This window comes from the organism of the source record quoted next, unplaced genomic scaffold (genome assembly GCF_019419815.1).
Source record: "Pyrus x bretschneideri cultivar Hongxiangsu unplaced genomic scaffold, Pyrus_bretschneideri_v1 Contig8, whole genome shotgun sequence".
Taxonomy (NCBI): domain Eukaryota; kingdom Viridiplantae; phylum Streptophyta; class Magnoliopsida; order Rosales; family Rosaceae; genus Pyrus; species Pyrus x bretschneideri.
In genome coordinates this window covers 4579373-4606617 of record NW_025999820.1, presented here as the reverse complement: position 1 = coordinate 4606617, position 27245 = coordinate 4579373, and the positions used below count along the sequence as shown (strand labels likewise).

Genomic DNA, 27245 nt, shown 5'->3' with positions numbered 1-27245 from the left:
ACGACTCAATGTAAGGGTTACATCAAGGTTTATCGATTGATTGATATTTGTGTTTACAATCCAGCTCATCGGCGTCTTATCAACCGAATTTCACTGGCGTCAAGAGAGATTTGGGTGGCAAATATTGCATCAGGATTAATGTTTCACTTACTACCTATTTGTACAATCTCTCTATTAGAGATAACACCCACCAACATAATGTGAGTCCTTTTTCTATTAAATAAATAGTACAAATAGAGGGTTAGAATTACATTTTTATTGCTTCAGTCTTCCATATTGCCTAGCCAACCATGCTAGGTAACTTGATGAATCTGCAGTTTGAAGATGAATGTCAGGTAACTTTAAATTCTTGAAATAAAATTGAATTCTTGGAAGAAAAAGAAAATAAAAGAAGAAAGGTATTAGGTTGCATTTAAAGCAAATTTTGCCGGAGGGATCCAACTTCCTTTGTAATGGGGTCCCCAAAAGTGGAGTAGAATTATATGTCCATCAATCTTGTTGACTTCTTTAGTCTAAACAAAAGGATTAAGAACTAAATTTCCACTTATCAAACTAATCGTACTTTAGTCAAGCGTAAGACTACTATTTGGTCACGTGACTTGCCTATTAGCACCAATAGATGATTTCTCCAAGAGAAACCAGAGGGCGAGCATCGATGAAAGAAAATCTTTAGGTGTAACAGTGAATATGCTATCTTTTTTGTATCTCTCATCACACAAAAGAGAGAAAAAAGTGAGAACATACGTGTACTGGTGGAACTAACATAGAGTTATTGATTGTTCTTGACTCCAACAACTTCAAAAGCTCTATGTATATTTGTTTGTATATTGTATTTGACCCCTATTAACAATTAAGATAAATTAAATTACAACCTTCTCTTTATGCTTCTTTTATTTTCTTTTATCATATTTGTCTTCATTTTCTCTCTTTTTGCATGAATTTCTTTAGTTGAAAAACCTTGACAACCTTCAACATTTCGTTACAGTATCTTGTATCCACCCTCGACAAGCCTCTACAAATAATAGTAGTTGTCACCACATATTGGCATAAATTTTCGGCATATGTTGACAAGAATTGGCAGATATCTGCTATGTGCTCAACGAAATGAGTCAATAATTTTTTTTTTGTTGATATCATGATCTCATTATTTGAAAATCCTTACTATATCACTACCTACGTCTATTGTATTTGGTAATATACTGAATTTTAGTTGAATAATTGAGCTTGCGATAGCCCATCCGTCGCAAATATCTATTTCTACGTTCCATTCTCCTATTATTCATCTCTATTATTGTACCAAAAACATTGATCAGGCATGCAGACTAAGAATTCGGTCAGAAAATAAGAAGTAGCAAGTCAAGTATACGATACGATGGTCATCATCCCCTTGAATGCCGTGACGTGGCAGGCAATGGCAGTGTGACAAAGTGTGACAAACCCGAGGGCAGTTGGTCCTTACATTACATGTAGGAGTTAAAGGATTCACGTTGACCTTTCTACATAAATCCAAAAAAATGAAAAAGGACAATAATAAATTTCATGCACATGCCTAACTGTTCCACGTCCATTTATATATCATTTCAGATTGAGGAGGAGGTCGTGTCTGAGTGTCGCTGCAGAAAAGAAAAACAAAAAAAAAAAAACGAAAAGTCAAGCGTGTGGAAAATGTGACAAGTCATTGTCTTTGACAATTTTTTATTTTCCTTTGAACAAGTCTCTCACGCACACACACATAGTAATTGACGATGCTTGATTAGTTATTATTATTTTTATGTATCTGTCTACTTGCATTGAACTGGATTAGCATTATGGTCAATCGGTTAATTTGAATGTTGATGTATTGTGAGCTTTGTAAATATCAATGGTTTGTACACGTAAGCAACTGATTAAAGTAAGTTTCGTCTAAATAAAAAAAAACATCGAGCGCTTTTTTGAAAAGTTAAATAAATCCTTATCTTCATTTTAGTGATCGCTTTTCTCACCATCTTTCTTGCACAGTAGGGTTGGAAACTTTAGTGAAGGTATGGACAAGGTCCTAAAAACGTTAGGTACTAATCAGGCGATGAGCTAAGATCTAGCGCTTAGACAAACTGGACAGATTTAAATAAATCTATTGCATTTCGTATAAATAAATGTTTTCTTATATTTAAATTGACATGTGCAAATAAATATTTGTTTTTGACCGTAATTTGCAATTATTGTATCCATCGAGTGCACGTACAACAAAATATGTTTAAGTCAACAAAATATCATACTTTTGTCAAAGAATTAAATGTTTATAATTTGAAAACCCACAAATATTTTCCATTATTGAATGTTGACGATGACGACGAGGGCACCATCAAGGAAAATGAACATAAATGGACACCCCTGCGTGGATAGCAAATCTACCTAGTGTTGGTACAACTAATGTAAGATGTGGATCGCCTTGCGCGGGCATGGAAACGAGCGAAAAGCTACAATCTTCTATTCAAACTACTTCGGCTTCTTACGCATTCCCATTCGTGATCTGGCGTATCTGGGATTCTTGTTAAGCAAAACTTGTAACATAAAACCAACAAATCCAAGGAGAGGAAAGGACAAAAGCAAACAAAGCAAGAGGCGAACTACTAAAGGATACTCCAATCTCATGCCTTCGCCAGCTGTTGACGAGTAGAGAACTGTGCCTTGCAGATGACTCAGCGCTCCAGTTGAGCAGGCAGTGTCCTACAAATATAGGGCAAAGCATATAATTAGAAATTTAGAACCACAAAGCAGGTCTAGGAAGCGTTGCAATAAGGAAATTCAGACATTGTACTGGTAAGCAAGGCTTCCATAACATAAAATCGATAACGCCCAAGACTCCGACACAAGAGGCAGCAATAGAATAAGTAATGGATAACTTTACTTTCGATTCTCGATTGTTTTCTACAAATGCTCATATCAGTGCTATCTACATCTAAGCTCCCTCTTGGAAACACCACAAGTTTACTGTTATTTTTAAGCTGAATGATAGCACCAATAAGTACCTGAAAATCAACAAATGCAACCGGAGCTCCATATGTGCTTTGCATCTTCAATTTTATGAACCCAGGGCACCTAACAAAAACAAATTAGAAAAGCCTTGTCAGTGTTACAGACTATACAGATGAATGTAAATGAAAAGAAATTATAGCCATTAACCTTGAAAACACTTGAATTAGCTCTTGCTCCGTACATGTTGGCCCCAAGTTAGCCACAAAAAGCGTTGGACATGGAGTATTATTTTGTGGAAAATGCTGTACAGAAGAATTATTCTGCCAATGTAAATAAGAGCCAACAATGTTCACAATTAGATTGCATTTAATGCAATTTATGTAACACCTACGATGAAGAGAGTAGGATTCCAGAAGAAAACACGCAAATTGAAAAAATACAAAATGATGCACAAAATCCACGTTAGGAATCCAGTATTTAAAATTCTGAGACTACAATGGAAGTTTCTTTCACTACAACACAAATTGCGATAGGATGTACTCAATATTAGTTTTAAGGTGGCCTTTTATTCTATAAAACAATGTCCCTAGTGCAGCCCTGTGGTAAAACGCCTGACAAGATAAATATCATAATGCTTAAAGAATCGAACATATATCTTTTGAAAGCAAAAAAAGAATATCAAAGAAAATATTGCATGACCATCTTCAAGAGTTTAAAATCGACTTGAAAATGAAAATACACAGAGAAACTAAGTATAACTAATGAAGAGAAACCATACCGCATTTGGGGATATTGTCTCGTGTACAGCTCTGCCATTGAAGTTGCCATGACTGAATAGTAAAGAAAACAATAAATGAGTACAAAAAGTTCAATTAGATTTACTAAAGAGGTTATTTCAGAAAGGAAATACTATACTCCAACTTTGTGGAACAGGGCATCCAGAAACTTCTTTAACTATGCCCTTGGCCTTTCAGCTAGAAGTGATATACTTTAAAATAAAATATGTGCTGATTATTGAACTAATTGTAGTCACTCCCATGTAAAAAAAACGTGTGCTCAAGCAGTGCAGATGACCTTGGTGCAGATGGATAACCAGTCATGTTGTAAGCAGAATTACCCATTCCAGGCATGTGAATGCTGCCAACTCCTGCTAGTGTCCAAGCGTGCAAAACATGTGCAATGTGAGCTATTAGATAAATGTGTCCTCCATGTGACTAAGTAATAGTTTCTGGTCTCAGAGACCAGGCAATCATCAAACAGATATCATCAAGAAAATTGATCATATAGAGAATGGAGATAGCATAATGTACATCAGGATGATTAATAAACAAACAACTGCAGACAAGGGAATTCACATGAGCTAATCCGTTAAGTTACAGACAATCCTCTTACCAGAATCAGGAGTTCCCCTTGAATATGACGAACTTCTAGCTCTCTTATCTGAGCCAGATCTTTCATCATCTGCAAACAATGATCAACAATAGCACATATTGCAGTTCCATGCCAGTTATTACCGAAATAAACAAAGAACGGACCAAGAAAGTGAAGAAAGCACAAAGCAATCAACCTGTTCTTGAACGCTTAGACCTAGAATTAGATTTAGCTAGATCAATATATAATGTTGAACCTTTCTCAAGATCAAACACCATCCCCTGCAAATAAGGTTCAAAATCAAGAGCTCTCAGTTAATGCTTTCACATCTTTCTTCGTGCACCTAAATTTCACATAAAAAGAGGAAAACTTGCCGACTAAAAGGCATATAATCAACCAACACATTTGCAAACCGCTACTATAGAACCTCCATCCTCCACACACAAATAGGTATAAGTGATTCAACCCTATGATAGGCTCTTCAGCCAAGGAGATAAAAATGGATATTGACTACATTATCATAATTGCAAATTGCAAAAGACTTACAAGCCAAATGACCGCCCTATTTAAACCACAAATACCAACCAATACTAGCCCGATTTCCACATTTTCGACACAGCAATGCAATCAACACAGTACAAATACAGTATTTATTTATAGATATCCAAATTTCACATCACTAAACAATGCAAGATACTTACATTCAGCGCGTGCATTGCTCCAATGGCAGACTGCTGATCCAAGAACACCGCGAAAGCAAAAGGCTGCATCACCAAAACACCGTGTCAGCTCACATAAACTTCAGCGTCAATAAATACCACACATTCAAATCCAATCCAAAATTCCCAAACTTCCCAATAAAAAAAACTTTAAAAATTAGGCATTAAATTTATTGAATTTCAATTGGTAACGACGTACCTGAGATTTTCCGTTGGGGGTTCGGAGGTGGGAGGACTCGTAACCCGGAAACTCGCGGAAGAGGTTATAGATTTCGCGAGGCTTGACATCTTCTGGGAGACCGGCGACGAATAGAGTTCGGAGCTCGTCGTATGAGGGTTGGGGGATAAGAGTGGCAGCGTAGGAAGCGAAAGGTGGTGGCTGTTGAGGGAAATAGGGCTGAACCAAGTGGTGCTGTGGCGGTGGCGCCACCACTGGAGGTGGCTGAGAGGGCGGAGGTTGTTGGTAGTAGGGGTAGTGAACCGAGCCTGGTGGTGGAGGCGGTGGCGGGTAATAGGGAGCCATGTCGTCCATTTGAAGCCCTAGAAAATAATTGGCTTCCGTTTTTTGTATTGTAATATAGCAGCGACAGTACTTTTAAGTTGCAAAGGTGGGCTGGGCCAGAAAATTTGTAGCCCATTATGATATTTATCTTTCGGCCTAATTGAATAAACAGTGATGATAAGGTAATCGAAAGATAACTTCGTCATAAAAAAAATTTAGGGTAAATTAAAAAAGACTACCTCAATTATTGGGCCAACCACAATTTCATATCTTATCCTTAAAACATTTTAATGTCATACCTTATCTTACGAATTTGTTGCAATGTTATACCTCCGTTACTTTGTCCATCAATTCTTCTATTAAATGTTGACTTGGCTTATGCTGGGTCCCACTACCTCCACGTATGGACTTCCACGTTGGTTTCTAAAACACGTGAATCATCTAAAAGGATGACATGTGTATATTATAATAAAAAAATAAATTTAATAAAATTTAAAAATTTAAAAAAAAAATTTGCCTCGTAAACCATGCAATTTGAATTGAAGCCTAAAGCCCCAACCGTGCAATTCCATTTTTGCTCCAGTTCCCAAATCAAAGAAGAACCCTAACCCTAATTTCCTATCACTCACACTAAATTGCGATCAATAGTTTGTTTAGTGAAAACCTTAAGTTCGTTTCATCGTCACTTACCTTCCCTTTGTTCATTTTTGTTGAAAACCCTAAGCTCCACTGGTTTTCAAAGGATTTAACAGTATTTTGAAGGATTCGAAATGGGGTGGAATGTGCGCGAGGATCCCGAGGAAATGACGCCTACCTACTGAAATACAAATTTAAGTTCGTTTTGTGCTTTGTTACTTCCCTTTTTTTATTCAGGTTCTTTTGGGTCTGTTGATTCCAAAATCTTTGTTGGCGATGGGTGGGTTTTGTTGATTGTTTATTCGAAATGCTTATTGATATGTTGGAGAATGGGGGGTCCATTAGGTGTTTTGTTTATTGTTGTCGAGAAAAAGGTAGTTTGTTTACTGTGCTTTGGATAATTGTTTTCAAAAAGAAATTTGGTGCTTGTTCTAATTTTTGTTTTGTTTATTCCAATGTTGGATAATGGTGGGTCCTTTTGTGCTTTGTTTGATTGACATGGGTGGGTTGTTTTCTTTGTTTATTCAAAACGCTTACTTATTTGTTGGATAATGGGGTCTTTTTGGGTCTTCTTGTGTTTTTTTCTGTGATCTACTTTATCCTTTGCTTTGTTGTTGACTGTTGAATATGTTGAATTGCAATTGTTTACATTTGGGGTAGGTGTGGTCTTAAGGTTTGTTGGCTGCACTAAATAAGCTCTTTTTGGTGCTTTGTTTGTTGGTGAAGAAGATGCAGTCTTTTCTTTGTTTATTCAAAATGCTTACTGATTTGTTAGAAAATAGGGATCATTTTGGGTCTTCTTATGCTTTTTTTCTATTATGTGTGGTCCTAGGGTTTGTTGGCTTCACTAACTAGGGTTTTAACTAGGTTTTTTTTTAGTGAATTTCAGGTTATCCAGACTTATTTTCCATTCATTTGAATCATGGTGGGGAGCTCGGTCATGAATACTACTATTGGGGGGGGGGGGTGGGAAGTTGCATGTTTGTACCATACTTGACCAATCCCGAAACTACCAAGCACTGGTCAACTTCATACCTTCAAGGACCCACTGAGGGGTTCATGCAGAGGCACCCCTACTGAAGCACAAAAGTTTCCCTCCAACCAAAAGGTCAATCATAGCACGACACATGTCAACATCATAATAAATCTCATATAGTCCCACATCGACCGTGGACAAAATCTAGAGACTCTCCTTAACTATAAAAGAAGACCATTCTCCTACAATTAATCCCGAATGTCATTATTGTAATTAAACTAGTCATTAGAACCCACTGACGATAATTATGCTTAAACTTATGTATTTGTGCAAACTATTCACTATTAATGAGAACTCCTCTACTCCGTGGACATAGCCAGACTTATAGTGAACCACGTACATCTTGTGTTTGCTTCCTTATCTCTATCTATTTACATATTATCGACACCAGGTGACCGAAGCAACCGAGCGAAGGTGACAAACTTGACATTTTACGTTGTTCCAAAGTCTTCATTGATTTTGTACATCAACATTTGGCGCCGTCTGTGGGAAACGGTACTTATTCCTACTATCTCCAGCTTTGTCAAGCTAGTTTCCATCGTTCGTACACACTCTCCTTTGATCAGGCATCCCTCTTCAACATGAGAAGCGAAGCAAGCCATAGCACACAGAATGACACACCCATTATGCCTAGTGTGAGGCAGTGAAGGAAGGAACGAAAAAAGTTTGCTCTTCAAGCTAAAGTCAAAAAGCTAAAGGCTCAGAACAACAAGATAGCAATGAAGAATGAAATCCTCTTAGAGCAGTATGAGAAGCTCTTCGAAATGCTCCATGAGGCTAAGCATACTCAGTCACATGAGCCCATTGCCTCTGTGGACGTCAATTATCACCTAGGTACCCCCCAAAAAGGGGGTCACTGATCTTCAACATGGATACTCCTAATAAGAAGCGAGCTACTCATCAATGTGTTGATCAACGTGAGACTTCTTTCAACCCAGCTGCTTTGAATCGAAGCAGGAGAAGTGGAGGAAGGTGCCTCCTTGCAGAAATGGTGGAAAGATCAAAAGTTGTTTATTGCGATTGTCGAGACTTCTTGAGGCAGTGTCGAGAAAACCTCATTCACATAAGCTCAAGGATCAAAGACCCAAAGGTCATCAAATGGCTTAGTCTCCTACCATAATGTAGGATAACCCCTAATCAAGGAAAATAACGACAAGTCTTTGAGGGACAAGAAGGTGTAGGAAACTCGGGGGACTTCCAACAGACACGTCCCGAAAACGAGTATGGTGAATCCAGGGAAAAGCCACATGCCTTTAACCAAACTTCCATACTTCCAAAGAATAAATGAGACTTATGAAGAAAAGTTCTAATTATGCCTGACTCCACTTATGACCTCCTTATCTTGCAGCTCATCGAAGAATTGAACAGGCTGAAGACCGATCGTCAGGCCAAAATACCTTACTGGAATCAGCCAAGTCCAGGCCCACTAACAAGGATGATGATTTGCACCCCTTTACACGAAAAAAACTAAACAAAAGTTTGGCTTACAATCATATACCAGGAGGGAAGATCTAATTGAGCATATCCACGTCTTCGAATCTACCATGACATACTGAAGACACAATGATGAAGAACGATGTCTCATATTCCCCTCAACTCTCTATGGTGGAGCTCTCAATTGGTATTGTCGTCTTCAACTTAGTACTGTGGATTCATTTGCTGAGCTAAGAAGACTCTTCATGGCTCAACACATCTTCCAAGCTGATCGCTTACACTCTGTTGATGAGTTATACATCATTCGTTAGAAATCAGACGAGTCATTGCGTGAATATGTCGATCGCTCTAGCCACAAGTACTTTCGTTGCACTGAGGCAAATGATAAAACAACACTTAGGGTCTTCATGGTAGGCATGCGTGAATGCTTCTTCAAGTACATAGTCAATGTTAACACTTGAAAGACTTACTCTGACGAAATGATGCAAGCTTACAATCATGCATTTGCCGAGGCAAGGACATGCCAATGGAACCCTCATATGGTTAACCTCTATAAATTAGTAGGGAGTGAAAGTCAAGTTCTAACAAATGAGGAGGTTTTGACCATTCAGACATCCATTGCATCATTTCATGCTTTATTTAGCTACTCGCTAAGTCACCAAACGTATTCATCTCTTGGTAAGAGGAAGGATTTTTACTTTCAGCAAGTTCATTACAACAAGAGGGATAAAGGTTCGTATTAAGACAACCAGGGGTGAACGTACCTTCAACTATTATGACCGTAGGGTCAAGCCTCACTCTTTCAAAATGGGGGGACTAGGTGCTGAAGGAAATGCTATTATAAAAAGCCATATACATTACAAATGTTTTGACCCGTTTAAGATCTTTTGTAACATAAGCCATTCGGCAAATATTTAAAGAAAAGGGAACCCAGACAATTTCGTCTGAGTCTTTTACTTTCCTAGCACTGAACACTTGGTCTATGTTGGCCTACCTCTATACTCTAACTCAGAGCTTCAACATGCGTACTTTAACACAAAGTAAGTGAAATTAAGTGTTACAACTAACATGGTTCACATATCGAAAGCATGTTCATGCATAGCAAAACATTCATAAGCATCACTCATGTCAATCAACATAAACATTATACATTTCAACACATTCATACATAAGCCAACTAAGCTTCAAAAGGGTGTCAACATACTTTTTGTCCTTCGACACTTGCTACAATGTGCCTCGACGCCTTGCCCTTATTCTCACTAACCAGGTGATGAAGGAACTTACCTTCGTATCACAAACCAGGCAATGAAAGGTACAACTCGTACTCTAATATCATTCGACAACTTGCCACTCTTATCACCAACTAGGTGATGAAAGAACTCACCTTCGTATCACCAACCAAGCAATGAAGAGTACAACTAGTACTATTAATAAATATTTTTGCCTCAGCAACTCACCATTCTTCCCACTAACTAGATGAGGAGTGGTACAACTTGTACGTGTGAACTCTTGGCATTCACAAATAATCAAAAACCCTCAAGCCTTACAGCTTAAAAAAAGGATAAACAAGCTTAACTCAACCCAATTGGGGGAGCATTTATGCCCAACAAAGGTTATAGTCACCAACAAATCTTATTACAAGCCAACAAGGGCTTCACTACATGGTATACAAAGATCAAGCTCTTAAACCCTCTTGCATCTGCTCCAGACATTTCCCCTCTATAACAACACAAATACTACAACTTATAGAAAGCTTTGCACACTCTTAATCAAGAATGTGCGAAGCAAAATCAATTTATATGGTTCCTTCGAACCTTCAACTGCTACAATGTGTGGTTTGCCTCGCACACTTTTGCTCAAGAGTGTGGAAGCAAAATCTATATATGTTTCTCCCACATTTTCTTGTCCCTAGTTCAAAAAAAAAAAAGGAAGGGGGCTAAAAAAAAGTTTGCCAAAAAAAAAATTATGTTAACAAAAAAAATAAGAAATTAATTAATTAATAATTATTTTTGATAATTATTAATTAAGCAATTAATTAATTGTTAATTATGACAGGTGAAGAAGGCCAATAAAACTTCAACACATTGGAGGCAACTATAAATGTAAAAAGCTTCACACACTTTTGATCAAGATAATGTGAAGCAAAATCAATTCATGGTGTCCAAACTACATGTAAAAGCTTCACACACTCTTGATCAAGATAGTGTGAAGCAAAATCATTTTATGGTGCCCAACAATTAGCTTCAACCTAAAAGTTTCACCTACAAAACTTTAACCAAACAACTTCACCTACAAAACTTAAACCAAGCTTCACCTACAAAGTTTCAACCAAAAAATTTCACCTACAAAGCTTCAACCAAAAAATTTCACCTACAAAGCTTCAACCTAAAGGCTTCACCCACAAAACCTCACCTATAAAGCTTTAACAAAAAAAAAAAAAAAAAAAAAAAAAAAAACCCTTCAACACTAAAACATGTAAAAGTTTCACACTTTTGATCAAGATAGTGTGAAGCAAAATCACTTTATGGTGTCCTTAGAATAGCTTCAACTATCCAAGCTATGTGTCTAAACAAAAACCTACAATCAATAAACCTACACCCATTAAACCACAACCATAAACCTTTTTGTATTAAATTATTTTTCAAACACAGACCTTTGCTACAAATATTAAAATAAAATAAACTAAAAAAATCACAAAAACCGAGATTTTTCTTTTTTCAATATGTGCGACAACAAACATAAACATTTTTTTTCCATTCACAGGGTCCCTATTATATATCATATACAATTTCAAGTATATGTCAAACAAAAGCCTGTTTTACCAATTAAATTCCAAGTAATTTAATGGTTGAAGTCCTATTATATATCATATATAGATTATTGTGACAAGGACAAAATGTCATTCCCTATGATAGATGATATGGTGAAAGTTCTAAGATATAGTGAGATGTTCATGAACTACTACTACAAGATTCCTAATAGCCTTCACCAAGGAACAACAGTTTATGGAGTGTACCAATCCAAGCATGGTGGTTATTGAGGAATTAAGTGATGAACAAAGGGGTATTAGGGCAATAACTTGTAAACCAAGAAAAAGAAAGGGATTGCTAGCTATTGAAGGACCCCCAAATAATAAGGGGGTGTCTATTAAAGAAGAGGTGGTTGATATGCTCGGAAGATGATTAACACCAAGAAGAGGTGGTTGGTACAAGTGTTGCTGAGGTCGAAGATGTACAAGTTGCTTGAGAAATAGGTTTAGAAGATGTACATGTTGAAGATTACAATGAAGATGGTGTTGGGGAAGATGGTGGTATTTTCTTTGATGTACTTGTCGATTTTGAAGGAGACAATGAAGAAAGTGATGAAGAAGATGTTGAAGAAGACAGTGACTTTGTAGAGAGTGAATATAGAAGCGATGAAGATAACCCAAAATTTGTCAAGTTTGATGGGATTCATCACGCAGATGAGGTGCAAAATGAGCAAAGAAAAGGAAGGCAATCTAAGAAAAGAAAACAAAAGGCAAACTGAGGAGAGCATTGAAGGAGAAGAAGAGTAGCTAAATGAAGGAGAAGTGGGCAAAGTAATAGAAGACAAAAGAGGAAATACAAGAAGAGGTTTAAAAAGCTGGAGATGGAAAAGTGAATCTAGTTCATGAACCAAATTATAATTATGATGATCTGGAAAGTGTAAACTTTAAAGATGATGACTTAGGCAAATAAGAACATGACTTATCGTTTACTCACAGATTTGTACTTAGATCGGATAAAGTTCAGTCCCACATGGCTTGTGGATTCTTTTTTAGCCACTGTGGAATCCGAGAAGAATCATGGGTGCACAAGGATGAAGGCTTATAGGGCATTGGATAGGGCTTTGAAGATTATTGAAGGGAAACATGCAGAGAAATAAACAAAACTGTGGAATTTTGCTGAAGAAGTAAGGAGGACTAACCCTGGAAGCACTATGAAGTTAAAATTGGATGGGCAAAGGTTTCAGAGGATATATGTTTGCTTGGGGGCATGCAAAAAAGGCTTTAAGGCATGATTTAGACCTTTGATAGGTTTAGATGGATGCCACTTACAGGTTTTACATGGAGGGTAGTTGCTATGTGTTATGGGCATTAATCTAAACGATAAGGCATGAGTTATTCCTTATGTAGTGGTGGAAATGGAAAATACAACAACTTGGATTTGGTTCTTAAAACTCTTAGCTGATGATGTAGGTATTGCAAACCAAAATGGGTGGACATTTATCAGTGACAAGTAAAAGGGGCTAATTCCAGCATTTCAAAAGGTTCTCCCCAAATGCCACTACAGATTTTGTGTGAGGCATTTGTACACGACCTATAGGAATTTGTTCAAGGAAAAAAAACTTTGAAGGATGCTCTATGGGCAGTTGCCAAAACAACAACGGTTCCACACTTAAAAAAGACAATGAAGGATGTGAAGAAGCTAGATGAGAAGATCTACAATTGGCTAGTGAAGAGGCCTGTAACTCAATGAAGCAAGTCACACTTTGAAACTTATCCACAATGTGACATGTTGCTGAATAATTTATGTGAATCCTTCAATGCAATCATACTAGTGTCAAGGCAAAAGACTATTATAACTATGCTACAAATGATTCACACTATGTTGATGAAGAAAATTCAAATGAGGCAAGGTATAATGATGAAGGAAGTAGGAGATCTCTGCCCTAAGATTAAGAAGAAATTGGAGGAAGCCAAACTGTTAAGTGGCAGGTGCATTGCAAAATGGTTAGGATGTACCAAATTTCAAATGGATGCTGGAGGTGGGGAACAATATGTGGTGGACTTAGTTGAGAAGACATGCTCTTGTAGGAAGTATGGCTTGACAGGAATACCTTGCAACCATGCAAATGCTGCCATCCATTTCAAAAGAGAAAAACTGGGGATTATGTGGACACTTACTATTCAAAGGCATGGTACTTGGAAGTTTATTCTCACTTAATAATGCCAATGAATGGTATGTCATTATGGGAGGATACTAAAAACCCACCAATCTTGCCTCCATTATATACAACGCAACCTGGAAGACCAAGGAAGAAGATAAACAAAGAAGCTGGTGAATTGGAGAAAGATGGTGAACAAACTTCCACAAACCCACCAAATAATCCTGAAGGTCCTCCTAAGCCACTTAAGCTAGGAAAAAAATGGCAAGGTGTTTTGAAGTGTACTATATGCAAGCAAGAAGGACATAATTCAAAGACTCATCATCGACATCTTCCTCCAAAGGACAAACATTTAACATTTTGTACTTTCTTTAATCCTTTAATCCTTTAACGATTTTACATTTTGTTCTAGGCATCCACATCAGCACAAGGGAGAGCAACATCATTAGCCTAAGCTGCACCTAGAAAGAGGACAAGGAAATCTAAGGTAAAAACCTAATCCTCTCCTTTGTAGTGTACAACATCAAGTTTAGTTTAAAACCTTGCTATTAGGGCTGGGTTCGGTTCTCAACGGTTCGGTTTTTTCTTAAAACCGAAATCGAACCGAAATTTCGGTTCTGTTCGGTTCGGTTCAATTTTATTTCGGTTTCTCTCGGTTCGGTTTTTTTTCGGTTCGGTTTTTTTCGATTCAGTTTCGCTTTTTTTTTTTTCCTCCAAAATTGAAAAAAAGAAAAAAAAAACATGGAAATATGAAAGTTCACATTCAAAGTCACTTCTTCATAGTCATCCACATGAAAACCTACAAGTATGAAATCAATTTTACACATCTACATTTGACATAAAAGGAAAGATATGCCATTTGAGAAGTGGTATTACTATCATAACCTTAGAGACCATATTCAACAACAAAACCACAATGAGAATCCAAAGTTTAAGTCTTCTAAGTTCCAACTAGAATCATCAATCAAGTCTTCCAATTTCCAAAGTCCAAACTTCAATAAACATCAAAGTTTAAGTCTTCAAAAAGTTCAAATTTAAAATAAACATTACACAAGTCAAATAAACCTTCAAGGTTTCATCATTTCATGTCTTGGCACAAATAAAATCTTCCAAGTCCTCAAGCTCAACGCTTAGGCGGCCTAGGCGGCAACATAGCACCTTTGTTTGAGTTTCCACTTGCCATTTCTACATACAAATAAAAAATGAAACAACATGATGTAAAGCAAGCATGCGACTTAGCATGTAATTAAAATAGTCTAACAAAACCAAATGTAATAAGTAAAATTACCTTTCTCAACTTCTTCACAAAATTCAATCTCCTCAATGGTTGGCTCATGATGTAATGCTACATGAATTGACCTAAGCCAATTTTGTGTACATATCAAAGCTTCCACCATTTTTGGACTCAAGGAACTACGATATGGATCAATTATTTGTCCACTTGTGCTAAAGGAGGATTCCGAAGCAATGGTTGATACGGGAATAGCTAAAATCTCTTTTGCAACTCGTGCCAAAATAGGATACTTAGAAAGCCCATTCACCCTCCACCAATTCAAGATATCAAAGTTTGCCTCTTCTTCCCCTTCATTAGGATTCGAAAGATACCTATCCAAATCATTGTGCACAATACGGACTCTCTTTGCTTTTCTCATTTCACTTTTCTCTTTCAACTTTCTTTCAATCTCTGTCATGCTTGATAAAGGATCTCCACTTGTAGTTGCCGATTGAGAACTACTAACACTACTTGTGCTTTGTTGTGTATCAAAAGACAACTCTTCATGAATCTTGTAAAGATCAAACAACAAATTTTTCACCGCATTGGTTGCAATTTCAACTTTTTTCTCATCCTCGCCATATAGTATCTCATAATAATCAACCACCTTCTCCAATTTATGGCGAGGATCAAGCACAAGTGCAATAAAAACATATTGATTCATATCATCAATTGATCCCCAATATTTGTCATATTTTTCTTGCATCAACATGGAGATCATAGACAAGAATTCATTATCTTTGTTTTCAAGGAGGAGACTTTTGATCTTAAACAAATTACCAAAAGTAGTATGAATTGTTGGAGTATTAGAACAACACACTTTTAAAGTGACTTCATAGAAAGGTCTCAAAAAGGATGCAAATATTCCCGCCTCACTCCAATCATGAGTCGAAGGTGGCCCCTCCCTTATATTATCATGATTTTCTTTAGTAAAGTAAGGAAGGTAATGACCATCATCTACTTTCAACCTATCAAAAGCCATCTTGAACTTCAAAGCCGATTCTAACATTAAAAATGTGGAATTCCACCTAGTAGGGACATCTAAAATCACAAGCCCTTTGCTTTCTATTCTCACTTTCTCAACACACCTTTTAAAGCTCTCCAACCTTTGAGGGGAAGATCTTACATACCTAACTGCATTACGAATGCTTTGTATGGCGGTATTCAACATCTTTATCCCATCATTCACCACCAAATTAAGGATATGAGCAACACACCTTATGTGCAAATACTTTCCATCATGCAAAAGTGCATTAGGAATCCCCCACCCACTTATTCGGTGCACCAAATCCCTTAAGCCGGAATCATTTGCCGAAGCATTGTCAACCGTAATAGTTAACACCTTCTCTATGCCCCACTCCACCAAACACTCCTCCAAAAGTTGAGCAATGGATTCTCCTTTATGATTTGGAATGACACAAAAGTTCAAAATCTTTTTATGTAACATCCAATCATCATCAATAAAATGAGCGGTGAGAACCATGTAATTTATTTGTTGAATAGAAGTCCATGTATCCGTTGTTAGACACACCCTAAATGTTTTCAACTGACTTTTCAATTTCTCCTTTTCAGAGTAAAACAAGCCAAGTACATCTTTAGCTATTGTCTTACGACTAGGTACTCTCCACAAAGGACATGCATGCATGCAAAAATGATGAAAATCATCGCCCTCGACGAAAGAAAAAGGTAACTCGTCTATAATTATCATCTCAACACAAGCCTTAGTAACTTCCACTTGAGAAAAACCAATAGCTTCCAACTTATCTTTTGTGCCGGCAAATGTTAAGATCTTTTGCCTATTTGCGGCAAATATTTCCTTATTAGGACCATAGCTCCTACATCTAGTTAAGTGATTTCTTATGCTAGTTGTACCATTTTTATCCGTGTTGGCCATATACGATTTGTTGCAATACTTGCACACCCCTTTAACTCTACCTTCCTCAATTATCCTATCAAAATGCTCCCAAATTGTAGATCTTGAATGACTTTTTAGTGAATCCAAGAGAGTGTCTTCTTTACTTACTTGATCACTTGAGCCACCTTGTTTTGGAGTTGCATCGAATAAATTTGTGGATCCACCATGAGTAAGAGGAGTTTGTTGAGTTGCCACCATGGGGGGTTGAGGTGGAGTTGATTCACCAACAATGTCCTTCAAAAATAAGAGTAAGAATCATTACAATTAATTATTAAATAAATTGAGACATAAGAACCATAGAAAAAGTATAGAGATGACAACTTACTTGCGATGGAGTAGAAGTAGATGAGTTTATTTTTTCACGGAAGCTATTTGATGATCTCATTGAGTTTGAGCTTGAGCTCGAGGCCTTTGATGCACTTGACTTCATCTAATTAAGATACAAAATATATAATAAGCAAATGTACGATTCACATGCAAAAGCTATGAATGCACATAATAAAGAGTGTGACATTTGTGTTCCAGTACCATTCTCTTACCTATTTCTTTGTATGTTAATTAATTTCTTTCTGCAACAGTGCAACTTACAAAATTTTGGCTATATGCATTTGTAACTATGAGTATCCTTGATGCCCTTCTTATGTCTACGGTGCTAGGGTGATAGGTTTGTGTTGGTTTTAGACCATCTTCAGGAATATGTAAAAATATGTAAATGGTCACTTATGCTACGGTGCTAGGGTGATAGGTTTATGCTACGGTGATTACTAGTCGAATATTAGCAAATGGTCACTTATGTAAAAATATGTTCGAAAATCTGCCTAGTTCAAAGGTAACATAATGACTACACACATACTCTCTTTTTCATATATAAACTTAAATAAAAGGTTCTAGGGGCTATACAAGACTACAAGTAATACAAGTAATACTAAAAGTTTTTTTTAGTATTTTTCCTGTCCCATATTCTACTAATCATGGTGTTAATAATAATCCTGCCCCTCTAATAAGAAACATAGTCTCATTTAAAAAACAGAACAATGTAGGGAACAAGTTGACCAATAGTCTAGTTAGAAGATGCTAGCTAAACAATTCAACAAAGACAACAAAGATACATGGCAGCAGAGTCAGACTAACAAAAAACTAATGTACCACAACATGCAATATAGCCTGAAAAGAACTATTCCTAAGTTCTGAAAATGCAAATACCAAAAGGGAAGCCAAAACCAAATTGATCCCATTGAAGATCCATCTCCTCGTCCCTTGCTCCCCTAAGAAATTCTTCCATTCCTTTACATCTGAACCACTCAAAGATTTCCATCAGTGATATCGACTATGTCTCGGTTTAAAAGGATCCTCTCTTCCTTACCTAATTTCATTTTTAATATTTTCCTTCGACTTTTCTTCTCTCAGACCCCATCTCTCCCCCTCACACTCACACACACCCGCATAGTAGTACTTCTAATATAAATTAAAAGATCTTGACTATGCCGATTCATCATTTTATTCACGTAAGAAAAGGCCATAACCCTCTAAAACTGGATTGATTCATGCACCTCATTCAGAAGAAAAGCCAAAAAACTTCTTTATTCGACACATTCATGGAAGCTCCACTAATTATACTATTGTAATCATGCAGTCCATATCATGACAATTACTTTGAAATCTTACTCACAAATGCCAGAATAATCACACACATATCTTAAGCATTGTTAGACTAACTACTTTGATTAAATCACAAATAATCCCAACTAATAAAGCATTTCATCTTCCAGTTGAGCTAACCCAACCTTTCTTGTGATTTGCTTTCTTTGATCATTATCTATTCCCTTCTATATAGATATTCACTATAAAAAAGAGCCAAATGACGTGGGCATGAATGCAAACAGAAAATGCAAAACCAACTTTGAAAAGAAAATAGAGAAAATTGTACAGATCCACTACGATATAAAAGTCCCCAAAAAAGGGGAGCAAATTGAACTGAAATGCTCCAGGAATTTCCTTCAAATATTGAATGAACAAAACAATAAGCAATTGTGTAAAAATAAAAAACCCAAACCCCATACAATGATGCTGCAAAACAGATCCACTACCACACATGATGCTGCAAACCAACCTAAACCCTATACAATGATACAAATCATCCATCCAATTCATTCAACCAGCACTAACACTCCACAGCTTTTATCAATTCAAAATATATCAAAAATGGTTACTATACGTCTCCAACATTACCAGCTCCCATTCAATGGTTATAGCATACCCATTACCCAATAGAAATGTCTACAGATTATAACCAATGAAATCGAAAAAAAAATAAAAAATCTACACACAGCAGAGCAGGGTGACTGGGTGAGAGACTAACCTTGCAAAGGAGGGAATTTGTGGGTCAAAACTGGAGACTAGAAATGGTGAGAGGAAGTCGTGGGTCGCGCGCGGGTTACTGATCACAGGTCACGAGGGTGAGAGACTGGGAGAGAGTAAGACGGCGTCGCATCAGCGAGATGTGTAAGGCAGGTCGCAGTAGGTCGCAGGGAAGGAAGAAGACGAAGCGGGAGATGGTCCAGAGTGAGAGTGCTGCAGAGGAGGATAAGGGAAAGGGAAGGCCGGAGCATTTAGGGTTTCACTTTCAGATTGAAGACGAAAAGTGAAGACGACTAGACCTAGACGAGAGTGAGTGTCTGAGTGAGACACTGAGACGACACCGTTCCAGATAAAAAAAAATTATTAATTTATAATTAAATACAAAACGACGTCGTTTTGCCTTACTTCGGTTAGGTTCGGTCCGGTCCGGTTTTCGAACCTCAGAAACCGAACCGAACTGAACCAGATTCAGTTCGGTCCGATTTTACACTTTCGGTTCGGTTTTTTCGGCCTCGGTTCGGTTTTCGGTACAGTTTTTTTCGGTTTTCGATTTTTCAAACCCACCCCTACTTGCTATGCATTTGATCTTTTGTAATGAACATTGAAATTAGGCATCACAAATAGAGGATGGTTCATCTGCAAATCTTGAAGCTCATTCACCGAGAACCACCAAGTAGAGAAAGACAAGGCAAACCAAGACCTAAAGAAGCCATAAATTGTAACAAATTACTGTTTTTTGCATCATGTTTTATGTGCAATAGGAACTGAAATTATGGTACCTAGGTTCTGGAATTAGACATCACAAACATTGAATTTCTTTTGGTTTTTTGAATTGATTTGTAACCTTGGAAATGCACTGTTTTACTAGATGGATTTCAGTAGGTTTTTTGAATCAGTGTATTGTGCATTTTTGGATATTTAAGGATGTCTAATGCATATCTTTGTAAATGTTAGATGGATTAAGGATGCTATATGAATTACAGTTCATATTTTGGTCTTTGCAAATGTTTTGAGTTGTTAATTTTGAAGTGGATTTTGTGTTCATCTTTTGGTTATATCATGTGTTTATGTGGGATTTTTGTTCATCTTTAGGTTACTTCATGTGTTGATGTGGGATTTGGATATTTTAGGTTGTATTATCTTCCAAAATTGGACCCTTTAAAAAATGAATTATTTTTAAATATTTTTTTCGCTGACGTGGAATAGTTTTAGCAGGAAAAAATAGTGTTTAAAATTTCAAAAAAAAAAAAATTCAAAAGTTATTTTAAAAAATGACGTGGAAATTTGTTTGGCGGGAAATCTACGTGGCAGTACAACGTGGAAGTCCATATGTGGAGAGGGTGGGACCTAGCATAAGCCATGTCAGCATTTAATACATAAATTGACAGAGAAAGTGACGGAAGTATGACATTGCAACAAATTCGTAAGATAAGGTATGACATTGATATGTTTAAAAGATGAGATATGAAACTGTAGTTGACCCAATAGTTGAGGTAGTTTTTTGTAATTTACCCAAAAAAATTAAATTAGGATTAAGCCATGGTGATGTAATCCGTTGGTAAGTTTTAGTACGAAAGTGATTTTTCAGCCCTGGAAACTTCTTACTCAACTTTTGGAGTGGTGGAGGCGCAACTACAGCAAATATCACTCGAGTTTCTCTCTATATTAAATGTCCATTAGAAAATACAAATTACATATAGAGATCAGATAGACGAGAGAAAAGGTACACACATCAAAGTACATATTTATCTTTCACATAACAACGTATTTGACTAAGTGGTGAATAAATAAATTGATATCAAAATTATAACTAACGAAATCTGAACCTCATACCTTTCACTTACAAATACGAAGTGACAGTTTCTTTAAAGTTTTGGTTGAAAGAAATAAAGTGTGACCATTTGTTGGATCCACCAAGTTGTTGATTAAAGAATTTAACTTAAATGGTAGTTTTGAATCAAATTAAGATGTATAAGAAGTTCAATAAAAATAGGCGACTTCATATAAAAATATTAACGAAATTTGGTGAACTGAAAACCATGAGAGAAGAAAGACTGCAGAATTAAGCACTGATTTACATCCCTAAAACTGTTGAGTGCCAGATTTCCATGGTCCCTGGAAAGACAGGATATAACACTAAATGCACTTCATTCAGTTTTCCATGAATCTTGTGCCAACTACTTCGACATAACGCACGTATTACACGCACCAAAAGCGTTTCTGATTTCTTGATACCAACTGGTGTAACCGATCGTCCATTAAACTTTAATTGCTAAACAAATGAGATCAAAAGTGAGCAAAAACGTACAAATGAAAAACCATCGGATCAACATCAACTGGTATCATAAATTTCGAGAAACATTTGGTGCTTGTAGCTTTACTCAAGATATACACGCAATCAAAACCATGAACGACGATTGTCATAAATTAACACAAATGACAGAGTCTCAACACTTACGATTGTGTTTCTCATTGACATGAGTATCACCAGACCACTCGTACTAGTGTCATTCATTAACACAAGTTAATCCAAATGATGGCAGAAAATAAATTCAACCTTGTGTGATGCTAACTAAAACTGCTTATAACTTCCAAACAACTGTTGACATAAGCAGTTTTAACATTAAACAAAAGGCAGCAACCAACAGTTTCCAAAGTACCGGAACTTTCTTGGACTAGAAGGCCAATTTTGCATTAGACAAGAGGTGGGTATTGCTTCGACTGCTGCCGAACCCTCTTCTTGTATTCTGTGGCATCCTGCATTAAGCCAAATTGAAGAGTATAAGAACAGAAACTTAGGCAAACATAAATTAAACCCGGTTAAATTCGTAACACGTGGTCACTTCTCCACGTTTAATCAATCCTATGGCCCCCAATAGATAGCACAACAATGGCAACCCTTGAGTTGCAGTCACGCAGGGTGAATTCTGATGCAAATTAATTCCCACTTCCAGGACTAGTGAAGCAAGCGTATATTTTATAAACAAATAAGAAGATACTGAATCCTTTGCCTAGTGGACGGCCCAATATATTGCATAACCTCAGAAAATGCGCGAATGCAACCGTCAAAGTTACGTACATGCATACTACAATTGTACTTTCTTTACATTCATTACATAAACATAGAACCTTACCTCAAAATCTGTGGAGCAATGGTTAAACACAAAGTTGTTAAGTAGAAGAATACCTGAATGAAGAGGTGATACCCTTCTGTCTGTGCAGGATCAGAAGGATTTGGCTGGTCCAGCAAATCCTGAATTCCCACGAGAATTTGCTTCACAGTTATTGCTGGTCTCCAACCCTACATGGAAGACGAAGAATGCTTAGTACCATAAGATTAAAACCTAAACTCTCCATGCCAAAGAAGTGGCCTCCTTATGTTGAAAGAGTTTAAACAAGACAAAGGCACTTACACTGTCCTCATTAAGAATTGACAGACAGACAGTTCCAGATGGATATACATTGGGATGGAAGAAACCTGGCGGGAATTTACATTTTGGAGGCTTGCTAGGGTAGTCTTCACTGAAGTGAAGTGTAAGTGGAAAGAAACCCCCCTCCCAGTCAGTCTGCAACAAAAGATTACGAAGACAAGTGAATACCTAAAGAAAACATCAAATTTTATTTCTTCATATCTACTATCCAGTGTCCATTTCAAATTTCACTTTAAAATCTGAAAAAAAAAAAAAAAAAAAAAAAAAAAGAGAACAGTAAAGGCATCCTTCTGTTAATAAATAACCAAAATGTCTCTTGCATATTGCCTGAACAAATCTTCTTCTTGTCGTAACTTTCTCTGAAGTAAACAAACTCTTGATATAACTACCGAGTATATAATTACTACAAACATGTTGAATGACATAAAAACAATAAACAAAACACCTGAGTTTGAAAAGGATAAAGGAAATAAGAATCCACAATTAAAAATTGAGATAAAATCATTTGGAGATATTAGAAGAAAAAAAGCCCTCAAAGAAGGACATTTGTGCCGAGTCTTCCCCTAAAATCAAAACAAGCTTCCGCATTATGGTACAAAATGACAGAAGCATAATATAACAAGAAGTTGCATAAGCATTCCATCTCACTGGTTAATAAACAAAAAGGCATTGATTCATGCACAAGTGATTTAGCCAAAAGTTAAATAGGATTGAGAACGTCATTAACTCCATCCTAAAGTACGTATGTGATTTATCCCTACAAATCTTTTAAACATGCATGAAATGGCTCAAATATTTTGCAACACCATTCAAGTTCACTTATGAATCATTCTTCAGGGAACAGATCCAGCATAAGACATGGATTTGATCACAAATTGAGTAAGAAAAAAGTAGTAAATATAAATTTTCATTATAATCCATGAACCAAGTAATAGATGAAAGTGCTCAATATGCAAATTAAATCCAATTAAAATCACGCAAGTAACATAACACATCAAGTCGCACGCAAGTATTCTCAACAAAATATATACTAATGCTCTTCCTTCGTCAGAGAATTTGGTGTGGCATACATCGATACCGTGCACTCAAACATGATTTCACCTCATTAATGATACTAATTGAAAATTTCGCGAATCAGAGTATAAGACTGTACCAAACTAAGTGCCAATACAACATTACCCAACAAGTAAAACGACTAACTTACGGTTTTCCGGGAAAGTTTCTCAGTTGTAATCGTATGATAGATTAATAAAAAAGTAGTTTCTATAAACTTCAAACAAAATTGAGAAAAAAACCCATCTCAAACAGTTCATTTCCTCTAACCCAATAATCCATATGAACTAAGAAACCCAAAATTTCATCAGGACAAAAGAAATACATAAAAACAGTGAAATTAAAAGTGCCCGATAAGTCAGAGAGCTTACGCCGGTCTTGCCAGGAATCGTGCAATGCCAAACCATCAAATTAACCGTCCCATCTGGTAAAGTCTCCGGCTTCGCAACAAAACCCTACAAACACAAAAACTAACCCACAAAAATCAGAACCCAATTTAAACAGTAATTCACGACGCAAAGAGAGAGAGAGGGGGTGGGTGTACGGACGTGAGGGTGGTTCTTCCGCCAGGCCTTGCGCTCCTCCGCCAGACGGCCGCGAGCTATTCCTCCAGACATGGCGTCGTCGCTTGTGGTTGTGGGTCTCCGAGTCGTCTCCTTTGGGGTTCTTTAAGAGGGCGAAAATCGAAGACTTTTTTGGTGTTTTTATATTTTGGTGGTACGAAACATCGAATGGATTGGGAGGGAGGTGCGATTCTTGTTTTATGGTTTATGGGGCTTCTAATCAATTAAGTAATTTTTACATTTTTTTTTTCGAAGTTTTGGTCCCCAAAGTCAATGAAATTCCTTATTTTTTAAATATAAAAGTACGCTTTTTTTTTTAAATAGCAGGCTTGTCAAAGCATCTTGAAAAAATATGTTAAATAATTCATCAAAATTTTAGGTGAACCGTTAAAAAAAATTCTTTCAAAAATAAAACTTTCAGACTCTCTGACGCTTTATAGTTTTATTTTTTTTATTTTTTTTTATGATCAAACGATATTATTTAAGCTAAAGGGGTGGAGGAGTATACTAAGTCTCATAATGGGTCAGCAATAATATAATTCAAATTCACATTTATAAAAAATCGAACCTAAGATATCTCGCTTACAAGAGAAGAAGAATACCGTTAGACCGTAATACTAAGTCGCAACACTTCACAGTTTAACATCACTGTGTCAACATATGAGGTAGTTGAGAGTCCCATTTTTGAGATGGTCTCACTTTTGAGAAAGTTCTATTAGCATTTCTCAAATTTTATTTTATTATTTATGTGGCAAATTAAATATAGATGTTATATCTTCTTCTTTTCTAATTAATATGTCAAATATTTATTTTATTAAATTTTCAATCCAGTTGTATTAACTAATAAAAATAATTAAAAGTAATTTTTGTTTTCATCTTATTGGTTGTCAATAAGACTCGTACGTTAATAAAATACCTTTTTTTTTGTTAAACGATAAATTTTGTTAGATTAGATGTTAAATTAACGATTGACGAAGTTTAATTTTATCTTTATTTACCGTAAAAAAAAAGACAATTAAAAAGTAAGAAAGTCAAATAACTTAGTATATGACATCTCCTTTGAAGAACTATATGGTGCCTTCTAATCTTAATTGACGTATTTAACATCTTTTTTAAAAATAATCTTAAATAATTAATGGATAAGAAATAGGAGAATTCGTATCGAAGTGCTATTCTTATTTACAAATAAAGGGAAGACATCTGGTGGCATTTTAAATTTATTACGTGTCAAATTCTCGCGTGAGAACCACGCCATGGTTTATTGTTCACGTGATCCACGCTGTAAGTGCTTTGATTGTCAAATTCTGTGCAGCAGCTTTTGTACGACGTTACATTGTTGCCGTAACCAAGGCTCCTACCAGAATGGGTTGGGCCTTGTTATGAATTAAAAGCCCATTAGACTAAGATCATATGATCTCTTGCGGAATTTTACATGGACTTAATGATTCGACTATAGTTACAGGCCCGTTATTTTTTATTTATTTTTTGTTTCCCTTGTACGTCAGGGGTGCGATCCATCCGAGTCGATTTAGGTTAGGCCTCAAACTGACAAATTATATGAAAATAGAATTGACCATGGATTAGAGACACAGCACATGGTTTTAGAAAACTGTAAAATTTTCCCGATCTAAATAAAGTAGGATGTACATGAAGAAGATTCGGCTCAACATGTTCTATTATATACGGGTAAGGGTAGGAGCATTCAGTGGAACCGTTGAACTACACTTGCTTTTGGATAGATGTGTGGGACAAAGGGCTCGTGGCACTTGATGCCCACCCTTCCTGCTCTGCTTTGAGAATTGTGTGAACGAAGAGTGGCCGGAAGGGAAGGAGGTTCTCATTCGGAGTCTCACACTTACTTGAGCAGTGTGGGAAACTGGGGAATGGGTCGAGCAAACTCCTCTTCTGGAAAATAACGTATTGGACTTTGCTATGTTATATTGCATATTTGACCGTTAGATTATTGTACTAAGTAAATGTATCTATCGTATCCAGTCCCCAATTTAACATCATAATTTGTATTGGTTCGGTTTAGTTCTCAAATTGGTAGTATAACTCAATCATACTTTTGTAGTTTAGCCATTTCCCTTCGTAAGCTATCAAGCACATATTCTATGTCCTCTTACATTTATCAAAGGGAACTTGGTACCGGAATTGAACAATATTGAAGCTGGAAATTTTTTGAGAGAGAGAGAGCGTCAAATTCGAACGTTGAGAAAATTTAATTTTTTTACTTTAAAAGAGTTTAAATCAATATGTGTGATGAAAAATAATAGTAAGTGGTGTTAACCAGTAAGAAATTTCAAGATATTAATTGGGTTGAATAGAAGTACCATTTTCAAAGTAGGGCACTCAGATATGGAAGGAGATGAAGCCTTCACTATTATTGCAATGGAGACCCCCTAACAAAAGAATTAGATTTTTAGAGGTCTTAGTTTGCTTTAATCAATTAGATTTAGGGCTGGTTTGGTATTGCTGTGCTTTGAAAAAAAGCTGCTTCTGCTGTGCTGTGAGAATAAGCAGCTGTGAAATAAAGCAGCAGAGTGTTTGGTAAACTTTTTTGTAAAAGTGCTTTTGAAAAAAAAAAAGCAGTATTAGAGTGTTTGGTAAACTTTTATGTAAAACAGATGTGAAAAAAAGCCAGTTTTTCAAAGCTAGGTTTTGCAGCTTCTTGTTTTTGGCTTTTTTTCATCCAAAACTGTGAAAAAAAGCTGAAGCTGAGTGTTTACCAAACACAAAAACAGCTCCCAGCTTTTTTTGACAGCAGCTTTTTTCAGAATCACCTCAGTACCAAACCAGGTCTTAGATCAATGTAATCTAGACTAATTATCTCGCTCATGACGTGTTGAAACACAATTTGTCCCACATCGGACATAGGGCCAAAGAGAAAGCAGTTTAAATAGAAATACCCCTCTCTAACTAACACTGATGCCTTTTGTGATAAAACTCCATACTTGAGAATTGAGCAGGTGGTAAAGTGGAGATAGTATCAGTATTGTTGTAGTGGGCCCTTGGTCGTGGAGATAGTATCAATATTGTTGGAGTGGGCTCTTGGTCCGTCGACCTGAAAAATTCTACATGATGCAAAAAG

The 27245-nt window shown here is 36.5% G+C and overlaps 2 protein-coding genes across 5 annotated transcripts; both read right to left on the bottom strand.

Moving 5' to 3' along the window:
* Positions 1–2212: 2212 nt before the first annotated feature.
* Positions 2213–5617, bottom strand: LOC103957042 (RNA-binding protein L). 4 transcript variants are annotated; one of them, XM_009369126.3, is made up of 10 exons: positions 5245–5617; positions 5028–5090; positions 4523–4607; positions 4348–4416; positions 4030–4105; positions 3734–3785; positions 3163–3257; positions 3009–3078; positions 2621–2706; positions 2213–2518 (listed from the first exon to the last, which is right to left on the bottom strand). In XM_009369126.3, exons 1-10 carry the CDS (start codon positions 5575–5577, stop codon positions 2476–2478), a joined length of 972 nt encoding a protein of 323 aa, XP_009367401.2. In that variant the 5' UTR covers positions 5578–5617; the 3' UTR covers positions 2213–2475. The 4 variants fall into 4 exon arrangements, with proteins under 4 accessions (XP_009367401.2, XP_048431676.1, XP_009367383.2 ...); XM_048575719.1 differs by having other exon boundaries at positions 4030–4102; positions 5245–5616; XM_009369108.3 differs by having other exon boundaries at positions 3163–3275; positions 5245–5615.
* A 15891-nt stretch (positions 5618–21508) lies between these two features.
* Positions 21509–24301, bottom strand: LOC103957073 (SUMO-conjugating enzyme SCE1). The gene is made up of 5 exons (XM_009369160.3): positions 24140–24301; positions 23963–24046; positions 22521–22673; positions 22295–22408; positions 21509–21864 (listed from the first exon to the last, which is right to left on the bottom strand). Exons 1-5 carry the CDS (start codon positions 24206–24208, stop codon positions 21802–21804), a joined length of 483 nt encoding a protein of 160 aa, XP_009367435.2. The 5' UTR covers positions 24209–24301; the 3' UTR covers positions 21509–21801.
* Between the last annotated feature and the right edge of the window lie 2944 nt (positions 24302–27245).